This window comes from Corvus hawaiiensis, chromosome 13 (genome assembly GCF_020740725.1).
Source record: "Corvus hawaiiensis isolate bCorHaw1 chromosome 13, bCorHaw1.pri.cur, whole genome shotgun sequence".
In the NCBI taxonomy this organism is placed as follows: domain Eukaryota; kingdom Metazoa; phylum Chordata; class Aves; order Passeriformes; family Corvidae; genus Corvus; species Corvus hawaiiensis.
The window spans coordinates 3,884,091-3,901,356 of NC_063225.1; the positions used below are offsets into that span (position 1 = coordinate 3,884,091).

The window sequence follows — 17,266 nt, forward strand, 5'->3', positions numbered from 1 at the left end:
TGGTTTAAAGAAACTCACATTTCCTCATGAGCAGGAAGGCATGATGAGGAGCACAAAATTAAATAAAAGGAAATCAACTTAAATATTAAAAAAGCACTGAACAGGTTACCCAGAAAGTTGTGGAGTCCCCACCTTTGGAGATATTCAAAATACAAGCAGAGACAATCTTGAGGATCCTGGTCTAGTTGGCTGTGCTGTGAGCTGGGGTGGGGGCTGATTTGTTCTGTAGTTCTAGGAATAAGGGTTTAGCACAAAAGCAAACATTTAACTCCACTTATTTCCCTGCACAGCCCTCCTGTCAGAAGGAACTGTTCCTCAGAGCTGTGTGATGTGTACTGGCGGACAGGCCCCTGGAGGCCCTGCAGTGTGGGCTGTGGGAGCGGGTTCCAGTCCAGGAGAGTGTCCTGCATACACAGGCAGAGCAACAAACCCGTGGCTGAGCATTTCTGCGAAGGGAGGAAGAGACCAGTGACCTGGCAACACTGCAATGTCACATCCTGTGGCAGTATGTAAATGTTTATTTAAATATGAGCATAGTAATAGTTTGTAGCAGTTATATTAGAAAGTGACTCACAGTTGTACACTATTGATTCTGCAAGCATTTGATTGTACATCAAAGGTTAAACTATCCTCTCCGAGGAGCACTTCGTAATCCTGGGGTTTCTTTTCTCTAAGTAGGCCAGTTTGATATTAAAGCCTCAAAAGCACTTTTAGAAACAGGATATTTAGGAAGTTTTTTGCAAACTTCCCTACATGACTGTGCCAGTTGTGACTCAAAAGTCTCTGAGCGAGCTGTTAATGCCTCCAAGACCGGGTAGTGTTCTGAAACAGACAATGAGTAAATGAAGGCAGTGAGATCACACCTCTTACTCGTGACCTTGTTTAGCTTTCAATCCACTGCTGCCAGAAATGCACACAATTACACAATTACAAAGCTAGCAGGAATCTGTCTGTTGTTTACAATTACTATGGCAAGTTCTGGTTTTTCTCTTTTGCTCATTATAAAGCCTTGTAATATTTAAATATATTTTTCAGAAGGAGAATGCAAGGATACAACTCACTACTGTACATTTGTAAAGCAACTAAAGTTATGCTTGATAGACACCTACAAACAAAGATGTTGTCAATCATGTCAAGAAATGTAAGTCCTCTATGGCAAGTTCATGATGCTGCAGTGAAGAGATGAGAAGAGAGGTTCATTAAACTAACTTGCTCGAAATATATCCTTGTAAATGAGACACTAGTTGTGACAGTTAAATGGCAACATGGGGCAAATGAAAACAGTATTGTGGCTTGATGTGCTGGATAAGGTATTGTTTCTGGGAGCTTTCATTTTTCATTCTTTGCCATGGAACTTCAAATGTTTTAAACATGTCTGGATTAGCAAGATCATATCATGGCATATCATCTGTAAAATTTTGCAGGCCATCATTTTATAATTTTATCAGTGAAAAAAGCATTACCTAAAAGCAACAAATAGTCCTTAATTTATGAGGAAGAGTCACAAAAATACTTCAAAAATTTTTTTGAAATGCAGCAACTATTGACTCACAGGTTTTGGTTTGTTTTTTTTTTTTCATCATACTTAACACTATTTTTAAATTTATAGAAGCTGTGGCTTGTAGCTGTAAAATTTTGGCAACAGCTTCATTCTCATTATCAGCTTGAGCTTAAGGGTTGATCTCACAGGATATGCTTTACAGATACTAGCTCTCAGATGGATACACAGAAGTACATTGAATTTTTACTGCTTGTATTTATGTATATGCAGTAGGACACTATAGATCCTAGTACAATTTTCAAAGCAGCAATAGATCTCTTTTGAATAAATGAGGTGTCATTTTTTATTGTTTCTATTCCGATTCCAGTCTCTGAAGAACAATCAAAGTTCTGGCATGATTATACTTTTGTAGTGATATTAAATTAGACAGAAGCTTCCTTGTCAGAGCTGTGAACAAACATTTGTGAGCACTGTTCTCTTGCACGTCAAGTCAAATGAGGAGCCAGTAATTGGTCAAAATGGCTGTCAGATTTCTTGTCTTGAATAATCATTCTCTTTTTCTCCATTAAAGGGGAAAAATGTCCAAGGAAGAATTATTAATTGTGAAGATAGACAAGTGCAAGAAATCTATTTTGAGCATTTTTCCATCTAGATGAGTTTTTCATGATGACCATTGACCATCTGAGTAATTTGCAAGCTGATAAATTCTTCTTATGATATTGCTGGGTAAATTATCTTCCATATTGCAGATTGTCTGACTAGGGCTTTAAGCAGAGAGGACCCCATGGGAGGCAGAAAATAGATGATTTTTTTCTTTTGTAGTTTCCAAACTACTGCTCATATTAGAGGCCTGAATGCTTACTTTGACTTGGCTCTTGTGTTCCATCTCTGACCTGTGTGACAGGCAGAGGGCTGGGAGTGCTGTGGGGGCAGCTCAGACGCAGCATCCTGCACAGAGGGTTTGCATCACTGAGAATTAGGGTAGCACTACTGTATAGAAAATGTTTAGGGTGGACTATCATGTCCAAGGCTGACTACAAGGAGAGGATATTCCTGATCATTACCTTTTTAATCAGCAATGGGTCTTGATTGTTTAAGCAGTTTTTTAAATTAAACATTTGTAAGATACTTTTGTAGATATTTATTGTCTGATTTAAAAGTGCAATATTTTTTTTTGTACAGTGTTTAATAAAGATTTTTGGACATATATTTTTTCTTATTACCAAAATTTCTTATTCATGTTTTCCCTCTATATTTAAAGTTTTCAAATGTTAACACATAGCATTTTTTGGTTGTGTTAACTTTGGTTAAATATGCATGCTATCCAGAAGCAGTGCTGTAAATGTTTGTGATTGCAATTGGCATGACATTCCTCTGTAGATTATTTTATTGCTTCTCCAGTAACTGAAGATTTTAGCTCTCTTGAACGTAGTTTTGATATTTCTGAAATAAAGTATAGTTTGATTATTCAATACTGTGATTACCCTGACATTGTTTATTACCATGATTTGCTTAGTAACTGTGCTTTCATTCCTTGTTATTTTTTTCAACATACTTTGTCCGTAATTCTGGGACTTTTTTCAAAGCTTCGGATTAGTCCTTAATTTTTAACAGTTTATCCGTCATATTGTCAGCTTCACTGCAGTCTGCTTTGCACTGCTATTAAGAGACAACATAGAAGTAACCTGACTGAAAAAGTGGGAAGGTAATTTGCCAAAATCCAAATGCGTCAGCTCTGATTCACTGAAATCTAGAATCAGGATTCCATAAAAGGTGGAATAAAATTGCATTTCTTTGCTGGGCCTTACCAAGAAGAGTTCATTTAGATCTGATAGAACAGCTCCATGCTTTATATTTAGTGAGTGATGGGAATAGCTTCATGAAAAAGTTGTTTCAGAATATCCAATATGTGTAAATAGCCTTTAGAAAGAAGAGTCTAAGAAATAGTATGAACAATAAAAAGACTTAAAAGTTTTTTATTAAATAGAAAATAAATGTTTAGCAATGGAATGGTGGTGTTTCAGAGTTATCCTAGATGGCAATATTGGCAAAGGTTTAATTTTCCTTTTGCATTCCTTTTGTGCAGTCTTCAAAAAAAAGCAAAGGCTCTGTACAGCCGTGCTCTGGAGCCTGCTGCTGGATGGCAGAGTGCACAGAAAGCACTCTCAGAATAGCAACTGAATCCACAAATAGCTTTTCTGCTTTTACATCTTGGTTTAGTATGACATCATAAAATGCTTTTTTAACAGCTGTTATTTGGGAAAAATATTCATTTTCCAGTGGTCTCTTCATTTGGTCTGCATTTCAGTAATTTGTTGCTTATGAAAAGGTTGACGTCAGGTACTGAATAGTGTCTGAAGGTTTATAATATCATTTGATGCTTTTCCTGGAAGCACAATCAGTGTGTTGGGGCTTTTTCAATTGCGAAGTAATAAAGGCTTCTCTCTTTCACTATTAAACTTAGGGGAAAACATTGAGGACGAAATGAAAGGGAATATGCCCCTCCACCCTAAAAAAGTCTTCAAACACATCTGCAGAGGAACTGTTAAATGTATCTGAATGTGCCCTCCACTTCCCTTCCTCTCATTTGCTGCTGGTAGGTGGCAGCAAATGACTTTCCATAACTTAAGGGAGGGCCGTGACTTCAGAACTGAAAAAACAGCTGTGAAAAGTAAAAAAAAACATCTGGGCTCCCTCACAGACCCAGCAGAAGAGCCATTTTGAGCAGAACATGCAGGCACATGTAACTTCATGGATTCAGATTGCACTTCTCCCTCCCTAGAAAGGAGAGCTGAAAGACATTGGGACCTTCTGTAAACTGCTCCAGAGGTACCAGGACTGTGTATAGGGTATGGCCCTGGGTACGTGTGACTGTGCAAAGTTTTGACTTTGTTTCCTCCGTGGTGGTGTGACAGAGAATGACTCGAAAGGGTGTTTGTATTTTTCCTTCTGTGGTACAGAAAGGTGACAATGAATTGGACTTTTTTCAGTCCTGCTTTTAGGATCTCACAGATTTACATCGTCCTTGTTCATTCACAAGCTGAGGGAGGTGAATAATTTTCAGACAGAAAAGTAAAACTGATTTGCCATTTCATTAACAAAGTGATACTACAAAAACACAGTACAAAGACAAAAGTTGTGTAAAAGTGACTGACACTCTAATAATGTCTGGATCCCTCTCATGCAATGCTTTTGTGCACAGCTGATTTGCTCAGTTCAGATTTCTGGCTTTCATATGACCAAGTTCCTGCTTTAAAAATGTTTCCATCATTGATCTTAGCCCTTTTATAAGTGACTTTGTTTATGGAGTACAGCCACGTGATTCTGCAGAACCCAAATACTGTTCTACACCAATGGGTACAAGATATGTAATACTGAGAAAAAAATCATACTGGAGTAGTGTCATAGAGCGTGACAATACAGTTAATTATAGAACTATTAATTGTGACTTGCATAAATCAGAACCATAATAAAACTGAAACGGGTTCATCTGGATTTCTCAAAATCAGATAAAGATACATAGAGAAAATACTAAATATTTCATACAGAAGCATAACAATTTCATATAAAAATTTCTGTAAAAACTTTGGTTTCTGTGTGCTTGGAACAAGCAATTCTTTGAAGAGCAGACAGACTGAAGCCAGGCTGCCTACAGACTTCTGCATCTCAGCTGGTATTTCTTTTTGTACCTGAGTTTAGTCCCTTTTCTGTTATCTCTACTTACACCTGTGTAGTTTTCTGCCCTTTTCCCCTTCAGACTGCCTCAGCAGTAAACTCTGGCAGTGATAACCGGCTATTAAGCTTTAAAAATCAGATAGCAGGATCAAATTACAGTGGATGTTAACTTTTTGAGCCTGATTCTCTCTGCTTCCCCAACATCCACCTTAGAAACTAAAAAAACCCCCAACAAACTATGCAATCTCATTGTGAGATTTGACTGAATTTGCACACTGGGTTTAAAAATGATTCAGCTGGGGGAGGACACATGCACTTAGTGTGTCAGTGTGTCTAAAGTGCATCAGTTTTGCTTCCTTTGGAAGTAAGGCTGAAAGAGCACGATCACAGAAATTAGGAAACAGAGTCTAATGACCTGCTTTTGGTGGTTGAGTGGTTTCAACTATGTGTACAGAAAAAGAGCGAGGTTACCACTTAACTGCTACCAGAAATTACAGTGGGACCTTTATATACTCACTTCAGATCTGAATGAAGTTAAAGTAGTGATGACTAAAGTTAAAACCAGGTTTTTAGTAATGCCTAGGTGTCATGGCATGTGACTTGGGCATAAAATATAAAGAAAAAAAATCTTACAGATTACTGAGATTATTACTGATTACTGAGATTATTATAAATAGCATTATTTGCTTACTGTTTAAAATATGTTATCATCAAAAGGCACTTGCTATTTCACAAATACAGTAATTTGATTGCAGAAAATCTCAAGGAATTAAATATATGATAAATATGCTTGAGTACTGAAATCTGGGGAGTCAAGTAAACCAGAATGCACAATCAGAAAAAGCACAGATGCCATGTAGGGAGTAGTGTTCCTTCAGCATTTGGCAAATCTTTATTAGTCTTGTAATAAACTTTGGTTTGGCTTTGGTTTTCTTCAAACTTTTTCGAAATTTGCAGTATTTAATTTGCTTTCAGTGTTATCTAAAGAAAAAATGAACAAGTTGGTTTCCGATTATTTTACCAAGGTGCTTGAAATATTGCATGTAAGTATTATGACACACCAGCTACTTCCTTGGGAATAGGATTACAATTTGACCCAGAGCGTTCTGGAGACACCTGGCGGTAGAATTTGTGACCCTGAGAATCTGTGTTTACATAGACATAACCCAGAGCATCTGGATGAAGTCCTGGGCAGACCTCCTGCTTCTTTGGAGTATATTCAGTGCGATACAAAGTTTCATCTTTAAAAGGAACTGCAGTACCTACAGCATGTGCAGGTTTGAAACTTTGAGGTGGATTGGCCTGATGTGGTGTGTAATGGGATCTGAAGGTAGTTAAATTAGAAAATCTTCCTGTGGGTTTTTGAATTTGCGGTTCTTTCTTAATAATCCCTCGCAGACAGATGCTCCAGGGTTGAAAGTCTTCTTTTGTAGTAGTCTTCCCTTGAAAAGGGCCAGTGGTTCTTCTTCCAGGAGCTGGTCTTATGGGAGCTCTAGGAGCAGCCTTGTGTGAAATGTAATCAAGACGGTTTGAGGAGTGGAGATCCATCTTGTCTGTGGGTGGAATGTACTCTCTTGGCTTGTGGAACTCGGGCGTGGTGACCAAATATGGCTGATAGCGTTCCTGGAATTCAGTGGTTCCTTTGAAAGGATCAGATCCAAGTTTTCTACTTTCAGGCTTGCAGCTTTTTGCTTGTTCCCCAGGTATCCCTTTAAAATCTCTCTGGTGAGTTGTGAGATCTTCAAAGGGTTGGTCACTTGGCTTGTACTCTTCTTTTGGCCTTACAAACAGGGGCTCCATCTCATGGACAACGTACACGGTGCGATGGATGGTGTTACCATCGAAAGGCCCCTCTGGCAGCTTGGTGTCACAAGGTTTGCAGCTCTGGGGGGGATTGGGTTGCCTAGGAATGTAGTCATCTTGAAATGTAGAAGGATTTCCAAACTTCTCCAAAGGTGGCTCATACGGACGCTCCACCTTACAGGATTCCGTTCTTTGGCTTTTCCATAACCTATAGTGATCTGTAAGGCACAACCAAAATTCCACCATGCAGATGTTATTACTTAAGACCATTCCTTTAAAATGAAGACAAATTCTTCTGGTAATAAATCTTGCAAAACAAAGAAAATGGATGTAAGTGAAAATGATAATTTTATCTGCATGTTTGCGATCTGACAAAACCGTCTTCTATTCTAGTGTGTGATAAAAGCAGACCCCAAAAAACTGCATCTGATGCCCTAGTTTGACTATTTTCTCAACAGAAACAAAACAGAAAATAGCCCTATACAAGTTTTATATACAGTATCTTCCATTTTACTTAAAAGATTTAGCACCTTTGTGCCGACCATTGTAATAGGATAATTTGTGTCGAGACAGATCATTACTAGGATGATGTATATGTAAGCTATACCATACACAAGCAGAAACCTAAACCCCACTTCTGACCTACTCTGTGGAAAAATAAGTCACATGAACTAAAACTACCCAAAAGATCCATTGCACCTTAATTTCCATCCACTTTTGCTTAAGATCGCCTAACCAAGTATATGTTAGAATTCCCTTGTAGCAAAGCAAACCTCAGAGAGGGGTTTTAGTTTAGAAGCCAGAAGTCTCCCCTCAACAATTGGAATGCAAAATGTTTTAGGGTATTGTCACCTGCTTTCTAGTATGTTTTACTCCCTGTCCCAAACGAACAAATCCAGTTTCTAATATAGGTAATTCCAAATACTCCCTTCACCTTGGTTATTTCTCTTCCTATAGGTGGCATACATTCTTACCTTGGTAGGTTGGGATGGTATCCACTTTTGCTCCTGAAGTGTGTTTCCTCTCTCGAGGCCTTGCTAATGTCACCGGTCCTACTTTATGAGGATTATAATCTCTCTGGTATATGGTTCCCAGGTCAATCTTCCCTGACTTTGGTCTATATTCTGCTTGTGGCCGAAAAGGTGTCTTCACATCATATGGTAAATAATCTGATCTGAATTGGGGAAAAGAAAACACTGGTTAAAAAATTCATTTTTTCCTTATGAAGTCACTTTAATTTTTCCACTCTATGGAAAAATAACGAAATGTTTACTCTGAAAAATCATCAGACACCATATATTGGAGGGACTGCAAAAAGGAGAGAAAACTATGGTACATAAATCTAGGGTCTCTGATGCATGATAGAGCCTTTATTCAAAGGTGGATGGCGAAGTAAGTTTTTAACACTCCGAGTCTCATTCACACTTTAACAATATTATTTAAAGTGTCTGAAAGGAGACTTACAAAATTGCTATAATTCTGCAAAGAAATGGTCAGAAAGCAGGAGCAGAGCACAGCTGAAATTAGGACAAGTGGTAGCATTTACTGATCGCATGTGGAGAATGGAATACAATCAGAAACAGCATTTCACTGTTTTTGTATGGGCACATTACATTAAAAGGGTGTATATTACATGTGTAGGTGTTTAAATAGTCCATACAAGCACGTGACCAATAGAAAGGCACTTGGCCATTCTATTTAAGTCTCTTTTTTTTTGATAAACAAAGAAGTTTCACCAGATGCCCTCATAGCTTAAAAGAAAAACAACAATAATGGAAAAGTAAATGTTGATGCCCCTGTCACATCACTAGCAATGAATGGGTGATATCTTTTTCTAATTCTTTGAAAGATGCTCTTTAATTCTGTAAGCTTAGCATCAGTCTGTGCACAGACAGGACAGATATTCTGAACCCCTTTACAGTTTGCTTTCTTAAAACGAATAATTTTCTTAAAACTAATAATCTGAATAAAAAAATCAATAAAAATACCCTTATTCCTTTTTCTTGAGATTTCATTTCCCCACTGTCTTAGATTCTACATGTATTACAGAAAGTTCTCAAGCTTGACAGGTTTTCCATAAGACCTACATTTCCTAACAGGCTGAAAACAAAGACAAAAATTTTAGATTCTCTTTACAGGTTACAGGCTGCTGTAAAGAATGCAAATCTGGCGGTACCCATGCTTTGCTATTTTTTAGGACCTTTTTGTGGTAACTCTATTTCTATACTCAACATTTATACTTTAAATATGCAAAATGTGTAAAGGATGCAATGACTGCATTTTGAGAAGATTGCAATACAATGTTTAGTCCCCGCTTAAAAAAACAAAGAATGAGAAACTTTACAGAGTAATTATAAACCATTGTTTGAAAATATTTACTTGAATGTTGAGATGCTGTCCATTCTCCCCTGATCCTGTGGGAACTGTGGTTTTGGCTTACAGCTCTCGGGAGGGCAGACGTTGCCATAGCCAGGGTATTTCTCCAAATACTCAGTTTTGTGGCACGGCTGCAGGGAATCATTGTAAATCTTCGTGGGCTTATGGCAGCAGCGATGGCGTCTGGGTCAAACACATCAGAGCAGAGAATTTGGAATAGTTTCATTAAAGAGGAAAAGCCATACTCTGTCTACTGGGAGTGAATAACAAATGGGGAAGATTGAACAATGTCAGTAATTTTTGTTTAAAATCTTTTCTGAGTGATAAAACCACAAAATAGTGTGCTGATGGCACAGGTCCCAGAGCACATTATACTAACAGAGTAATAAAGGCAGTATCAGCTGGGACTTAGTCCTTGGTGCAGAATACAAAGCATGGATAGAGTTGATCTCAACTCTCCAAATGATGCTACCACCAAGATGCACTTTCTTCTTGTCTGTAATCTTTCCTGATGTTACTCATTTTATCTGTAAAAGTAATGAACTATGCTTCGTTTCTTGTCTCCCATGGTCCCTTTTTTACTGTCTTACCTTATCACTTGTCCTTTTATTTCTGTTCATCTCACCTATTTTCACCACTACTGATTAACAGTCTTTGATTACAATTTTAGTGGTGTGAAATCTCATGTGCATTCCTAGTGCTCTGCAGGTCATTTATGACTTGTCAACCTTTTTTTTTTTTCTCCAAGGATTGACTAAATTCTCTGTCCAAAACACATGTTTATTTAGAAGTAATGACATCTCTTTTTCTTACAGATTTTATTTCAATTCTACCTGCTTCTCATTGATACTTCTATCAATGACAACATTGTGCAAAAAGGTGTTGGGAGGTATATAATGACAATTTATTATTTATACCTTGTTGTTTTGCATAAATGATCCATGAAATTAAAATTTAGATGTTCTTATTGTTTTGAAAATCTTGTTATATTCATTCTAATTTGCATAATGCACATCTCTGGCTGACCTCAAGGAAATACAGAATGACAGGTCTTCCTCCTACTTACGGCTCACAACTTGCAATGCAAAGGGGAAAAAAACCAAATAATTTTTCAAGTAAACAAGTATTGTAAAATTCTGTACATGAAAAGCAAAGATATCTAAAACCCAAGAAGGGCAAAAGTGTACAGCTCTTAGTGAGTACAAATAAATTCAAGTTTCAGGAAGCTAGATATCCAAGGAATATTTCAAAGATCTGCAAAGAATTTTAGCTAGCACTGAGTACCAAAAAGGAAAACAATAAATTAAAGCAAGGTGAAATAGAATACAGAAACAGACACAAAGGACTCCTGCTGGGAAAATGAAAAAATGAAAATGAAAAAAACACTGAAAGAAGTTCTTGGAGACTGGAGATCCTAAAGCTGGTATTAGTTTGTGCTGCCTGAGTTTGCCAGCTCAGTAGTTCAAAAAATGAGAAATAAAGTAGCCCTGTCTAAGAATCCACATCCTTTCGAAGCTTTGTTTACTCCTTTTCAATCAAGTCAATTAACAATTGCGAGAACTTTTCAAAACATAGCAGGGAAAGGAAAAAGGAAGAAGAGGGAAAGAACAGGAAAGGTAGGAAAACAAGGAGGTAAGTGTGTGCTATTTCCCACTGCAGTGGTTGCTTGTCATTACATTTGTCATGAAATTCAGTTTCACCTTAGTAATGGTTTTTTTTTTTCAGAAAGTACAAACAGCATATGCTGTGTCATGTAGCACCTAAAAGTAACAGCTAAGCAGAAACAAAAGACATTGAATGGATGAAAGCTGGTTGAAATACAGGTTATCAAATTATAATGTTCTTCACATATCTTTTGGCATGCAATTCGAAGGAGTTGGAAACAATTATTCATCTGTAAAAGCTTCACTCTGACAATCTTCAGTTTGACATAAGCTGGTCCAGAAGACCAACCACCAGACAAAACACCTTCTGTGTTCTGGGGTCACCATTCTTATATTTTGTAAGCAATGTTGTGAGCATATCCCACGTATTTGCTGGATGGACATGCTACAAACTGAAATGGATACTAAAAAAATAATTACTGCAGAGTGAGCCTATAGTTCTTGGTAGATTCAACAAAGAGGTGAAAGCAATCTACTTTTATCTCTTCAAGGAAAGAGGTGGTTGCAATTTTATTAGAATTTATCGTTGAACTAAAAATGTCCTTCAAACCACTAATTTCTAGTGTATAAAATAATTCTGAACACACTCTAACTGTGCACAAAATTACTTGGAATCGGATGAGATTTTTGAGGAAGTTCCTACATCCTACTCTGTGTTGTGAAAGTACTTTGAGTTGGCCTGAAGGGTAACGAAAAATTACCTTATGAATTTGACTTGGAGAAGAGATTAGGGGTGTTTTGGTTAATTGATAAATCTGCTTTAGGATGTTGTTGAATTTAGAATGTTTTCCAAGTGCTAAACCAAAATTTTTTACTTAGATAAAAATTTTATAAAACTAATTATATAAGGCATCACAATGCTTGGAATCATCAGAGAAGACAGATTACAGCTCTGATAAATGAAATATGTTGCTTCGAGTTTGACCTGAACTCCTTGAGACACTGATTATTTTTAACTTCTTCCTTGTATTTATCTTCATTTCAACCCCAGAGTTACTGATAATTCAAATAAATTTGGTGAGAATATCCCTTTTCCCGTGACTGACTGGCACTTGCTTTGATGGATTATTATTCCTTCCCCTCTTTGTGGGAGACTGTCTTGGTCTGAATAGAATCTCAGCTAAATAAAAGTGACAGTACATTGGCTCTCTTGTGCCAAATGTTCTTGTTCTGATTATTTTAGTAGAATGCTGGTGACTTTAACTTATTTAAGGCCTGGCATACATACATTTGTTTTTTACACAATGCTAGCAAGACCCTTGAAATTTTATCCCAAAGCATTTTCCTCCCTGAGAACTAGACTAATAATGATAAAAGTTTCATATTTATCCTAATAGAAAACTTACCACCCCTCCACAAACACAGCTCAAAGCTTTTATTTTTTATTTATTTTTTGCCAGTGCATACACTATGGTCTGGAAGACAGAAATGATGGATGGACATTGCATTGAGAGTCATCTACTTTCCTACTGTTGACAGGAGATCTGGTAGTTTTTACAGGGTTTGTTTGTATTTATATGTGGTCAAGTACGATGGCTTAAGTAACCTAAATTTTAGGGAAATCTTCTTTTTTTTAACTTACATTTATTCAGGAATATAGATTTTTATGATAATGACAACAAAAGGGCAACAAATGGGGGAAGGCTGACAGATTGAGAGGAAGCTAAAGCAGTAGTTTATTTTTGTGTCTCAAAACAACTTCTATGCTTTTGTAGGCTGTGATTATCTTTTACAGCAGACAAATACTATTCTTGAGTGCAGAAAATTCATCTACCACACAGGCTTTATTCTTCTTTGGAAGCCAGATTTAACATCCTGTATTTGAGAAAGCAGAATGAAGTCCTGTCTTACTGGCTTTGCTCCCCTGTAAGTTTTTCCAGTGTTTTTTTAATTCTCTTAATAGATAGGGAAGATTGTTTCCTTCTATTTTATTATTCAGAATTAAGCAGTAATTATCCCTGCATAAAATTTGCTGCAAACAGCTAAATGATAATGTCTACAAAACATTAGATATTCATAGTTGCTTTGAAGTCTCTGCTAAGCTGTGTATGCATTCCAATGTCCAGGTAACGCTGCCAAGTGACCAAGCAGACTTCCCCTGAAAACAGAAACACTATACACTGAAGCAAACACAATGTTCTGCCTAAACCAATAATGGCTTAAGATTTTATTGACTGTAAAAACTTCAGTGAGGTTTATTTTAAACCACAAGCTTTATGCATGTTTAATTCAATTATTATTAAACTGGGGTTTGGATGGAGAATTTTTGATTGAGTTGAACCTCATTTTGTGCTGTCTCATCGTGTTATCTCACCATCTTTCTATTTGAGCCCAAGCCAGGTTTGTTATCTCATCATGAAAACAATGAGCTCCAACTCTTCATTAATCTAGGACTTTTGAAACAAATTTATGGGGCAAAATTTACCACAGGCTTGGCCAAAAAGAACATGAGCAGCTTTATTCAGTGCCTGCCTCACATCTCTGTCTACAGATGGAAAAAAAAGGTGGCTGATGAACAGATAGACAGACTTCCCACACAGAAACAGATAGAGGGTGCCTGCTCTGCAGACTTTGATATGAAACTTGTGGGTCTTGGTGCACTTTGCAACCATAGGGTTTGTCCTATACTTCCAAAAAATATTGAGCACACCTCTGTGATCTTATAATGACCATTCATGTATGTTGTTGTTAGATTTTTTTTTATTAATTGAATCTTTGAGTAGTAGGATGATTATTTTTGTGATTTTTTGTGTTTTTTTTTTTTTTAATTTCAGAGAAGAAATTGAAAATATCAAGAGTTGTGACTTCAACTTGTGAATATATATGTAAGTTTTCAAAGGGTTAAGTCCCTTATTATTTTGGGAAACATGATTTTTTTGGGTTTTTTTACCAATGGCATTTATAATATTGCTTATAGACCTGTAATAGTAATTTTCCATCAAAAATTGCCTACTGTACCCTCTTGTGCCAGCCTCCCTGGTCAAAGAGGCTATAGGACAATGATGAACTGTTTGTCTCTCTATGGGATCATGGAATGTAAAGCAAAGTGGTGAGTGCTACTGGATGTGATGGCAGAAGGGCAGATACATTAAATCTCTTTCAAAGGCTGCAGCGCTTGCACAGGTTTCTGACAAGGTTGCCAGAACTCTTCCGAAGGTTCCTTTGGTGCAGTCCTTCAATGGGAGCCGGCTCGCTTTCTGGAAAAGCTTGATTCTGATTTAGTCTGGGTGGCTTTCAAAGACTGTCTCCATTCTATTCAATTTTAGTCTGTTTAAGACCTTCTTTTACCCCTACCTGATTTAAATGTAAATGTACTACTTTACATTTACTGAGAATGTGCTCATAGTTGGGTCCTACTCTCCAGTGGCCTGGGGTGCTGCTTACATTATCAATGAGCTTGGAAAAGGCCTCTGAGATTATCGAGTCCAACCTGTGACCAAACGCCACCAGACCATGGCACTGAGTGCCATGTCCAGTCTCTCCTTAAACACCCCAAGGGCCACTGACTGCATCACCTCCCTGGGCAGCCCATTCCCATGCCCAATCACCCTTTCTGTGAAGAAATTCTTCCTAATGTCCAACCTAAAGCTCTTCTGGTGCAGCTCAAGACTGTGTCCTCTCGTCCTGTCACTGGTTGTCTGGGAGAAGAGGCTGAGCCCCAGCTGGCTATGATCTCCTGCAGCGAGTGATAAGGTCACCCCTGAGCCTCCTTTCCTCCAGGCTGAACACCTGCAGTTCCCTCAGCCACTCCTTGCAACACTTGTGCTCCAGACCCTTCCCCAGCTCTGTTGCCCTTCTCCGGACACGCTCCAGCCCCTCAATGTCCTTCCTGTCATGAGAGGCCCAAACTGGCCACAGGATTCAAGGTGTGGCTTCACCAGTGCTGAGTACAGGGTGTTCCTGCCACAGGCCCGGTGCCACTGGCCCTCTTGGCACACGCTGGCTCGCGTTCAGCTGCTGCTGACCAGCACCCCGGGCCCTTTCCCGACGGGCACTTTCCAGCCCTCTGCCGCAGCCTGTGACGCTCTGTGGGGTTGTTGTGACCCAAGGGCAGCACCCGGCCCTTGGCCTTGTTGAACCTCCTACCACCGGCCTCGTCCCACGGATCCAGCCTGCCCAGATCCCTCTGCAGAGCCTTCCTACCCTGCCGCAGCCGGTACTGGCACCAGCTCGGTGTCGCGGGCGAGTGTGCCGAGGGAGGTGGGCGCTCGCTCGGTGCCTCCCTCACTCACCCGCAGGAGCAGATCTCGCAGAGGCAGCGCGGCGGCCCCATGCCCGGCCCGCTCGGCCGCCCCGGCCGGTAACCAGGGACGCTCCGCGCGCGGCATCCGCGGCCCCGGCCCGGCTTCCGTCGGCGTCACGGGGCGGGATCGGCGGCGGGCGGGCGCGGCTTCCCGGCAGCGGCGGCGGAGCGGGCACAGGTGCGTGTGCCCCGCGCCGGCAGGGCCTGGGCAGCGCGGCTGGCCTCGGCTCGGCCCTCACCCCGCGGGCGGCCGAGCGGGCAGGGCTGTGCCCCTCCTGGGGCGGCCGCGGGGCAGCGCGACCGTGCCCGCTCGCAGGGGCGGGAGGGGAAGGCGAACCAGGGCCGGGGGTGAACCGTGAGGTTTGTGCCGCTCCGGAGGGCTCCGTATTCGCTCCCAGCCCGAGCTGCGCCCACCCGCGCTCCTGAGCCGCGTTCCGAAGCGCAGGCGCGGCCCGCGGTTTCTGCTCTCCGCTGTCCCGGTGGTGGCCGAGGGTTCGTGACGCGCTCCGCGTGTCGCGGGAGGTTCCCCCGGGAGCGGCTCTCAGCGCAGTCTGCGTCGTTAGAAACCACAGCGTTTCCTCAGGCTGACTCCTCAGTAAAATCGTTTGCTCTGTTCGCAGAGTTAGCCGGCCATGGTGCTCGCGAGCGTGGAAAAGATGGTTGGCCTGCAGAAGAAGGCGTCCGGCATCAGGAATATCTGTATCTTGGCCCACGTGGATCACGGTAAGGCAGGTGTTGGTGTCTGCTCCTCGAGAGGAGACTTGCGTGTGTTTGAGTGGTGGTGAGATGCTTTGAGTGGTGGTGAGTGCTTACTGTTCGAAAGCAGTGGGTTTTTTTGTGGATTTAGCTTTAAACTGTCTTGAACTTCATTCAGAAGAGTAAATTTGCTTATGCACCTTTTTCTTGGCCTGATGGAGCTTGTCTTTTACATAAAAGAGCGTCACACTAATAATTTAAAGTAGTTGAAATTGAATGTTTTCTACTTCTACGGTGGTGAATGTTGGCATGAATTTAATATGTTCGAGAGGCAGAATGATATTTTTCTATGTTTGCTTAATAGAACAAATTTTTTATGTAGGTGGAAATATAAGCACTTTTTTAACAACACGTATTTTGCTTGTTATATTGAGGTTCTGATACACTGTTTGTTATTTCAACTGCTTTTCTGGTCGTGACAGGTAAGTTTGCATCCACTCTTCAAAAATAAATTTGTGTGCACCAACAGGTGAAGCTGAATAATTGGATTTGGGGTTTTTTTTAAGTTAATTTGTACTTTTGCGGTGTTTTATAGCCTTTATTAGTGTTGATATCTTAGAATACTGTATGTTGCATATTCTGCCATCTTTTGTATTCATTTAGTCTAAGAATTTTATTTTTCTTTTCAGGCAAAACTACTCTAGCTGATTGCCTTATATCTAGCAATGGAATAATCTCCAGCCGCTTGGCAGGAAAGGTAGAGTTACAGTGTCACTTCTGACAGACTTCTGGTGTGTACATGCTGGGATTGTAAATTCTTGATCATTAAGGAAGTTCCATTTATAGTCTTGCTAAACCTTGTTGTCTCACCGTCATACTCTGACAGCTGATAAGTAAATTGTGAAGGTATTTCTACAGATTTACCATCTCTTCTCTTGTTTCTGTACTCAGCTGAGGTATCTCGACAGTAGGGAGGATGAACAGATCCGAGGAATAACAATGAAATCGAGTGCAATTTCACTGCACTTTGTGAAAGGTAGGTTGTTGATGCTGGCATGTATACATTTTAATATATATTTCTGTTAATTTTCCCTGTCTCTTCGTTGTTGCTGTCGTGATCTTTGTGTGCAACTTTTACTTTTGTGTTTCTCAGTGTTAGGCCATGATTCTGCAGAGACTTAGGCAAGTAACAGTCAGCCAGGGTAATTGAGTTCCATCTCAGGGTCAGGAAGAACATCTTCAATCGTATCTGTGAGTGGAGAACATGAGAGTAGTTGCTTCATCTTTTTATTTTAGATACAAATATGT

At 39.8% G+C, this 17,266-nt stretch overlaps 3 protein-coding genes across 5 annotated transcripts in view; 2 read left to right on the forward strand and 1 right to left on the reverse strand.

Moving 5' to 3' along the window:
- Positions 1-2,973, forward strand: part of ADAMTSL3 (ADAMTS like 3) — a 174,311-nt gene extending 171,338 nt beyond the window's left edge. For both annotated transcript variants that reach the window (XM_048318254.1, XM_048318252.1), the window contains exons 30-31: positions 291-505; positions 1,036-2,973. In XM_048318254.1, the coding sequence (XP_048174211.1) occupies positions 291-505; positions 1,036-1,145 (325 nt within the window). In that variant the 3' untranslated portion in view covers positions 1,146-2,973. The remainder of the gene's footprint in view (positions 1-290; positions 506-1,035) is intronic.
- Positions 2,974-6,040: 3,067 nt separating this feature from the next.
- On the reverse strand, positions 6,041-15,348 carry SAXO2 (stabilizer of axonemal microtubules 2). The gene is made up of 4 exons (XM_048318260.1): positions 15,252-15,348; positions 9,359-9,538; positions 7,954-8,153; positions 6,041-7,197 (listed from the first exon to the last, which is right to left on the reverse strand). Exons 1-4 carry the CDS (start codon positions 15,290-15,292, stop codon positions 6,227-6,229), a joined length of 1,392 nt encoding a protein of 463 aa, XP_048174217.1. The 5' UTR covers positions 15,293-15,348; the 3' UTR covers positions 6,041-6,226.
- A 49-nt stretch (positions 15,349-15,397) lies between these two features.
- EFL1 (elongation factor like GTPase 1) overlaps positions 15,398-17,266 on the forward strand; it is a 65,150-nt gene continuing 63,281 nt past the window's right edge. For both annotated transcript variants that reach the window (XM_048317805.1, XM_048317806.1), the window contains exons 1-4: positions 15,398-15,440; positions 15,883-15,985; positions 16,648-16,715; positions 16,910-16,994. In XM_048317805.1, coding sequence (XP_048173762.1) covers positions 15,895-15,985; positions 16,648-16,715; positions 16,910-16,994 — 244 coding nt within the window. In that variant the 5' untranslated portion in view covers positions 15,398-15,440; positions 15,883-15,894. The remainder of the gene's footprint in view (positions 15,441-15,882; positions 15,986-16,647; positions 16,716-16,909; positions 16,995-17,266) is intronic.

Bases quoted from the DNA above. Each gene is read 5' to 3' on its own strand.
- SAXO2 (XM_048318260.1), bottom strand. From the start codon at position 15,292: ATGGGGCCGCCGCGCTGCCTCTGCGAGATCTGCTCCTGCGG. The intron at 8,154-9,358 runs GTAAATATTTTC...TCCCCAATTCAG, and splicing joins GACAGCATCTCAACATTCAA to ATCAGATTATTTACCATATG. The intron at 7,198-7,953 runs GTAAGAATGTAT...TGTGCCTTACAG, and splicing joins TACCATCCCAACCTACCAAG to ATCACTATAGGTTATGGAAA.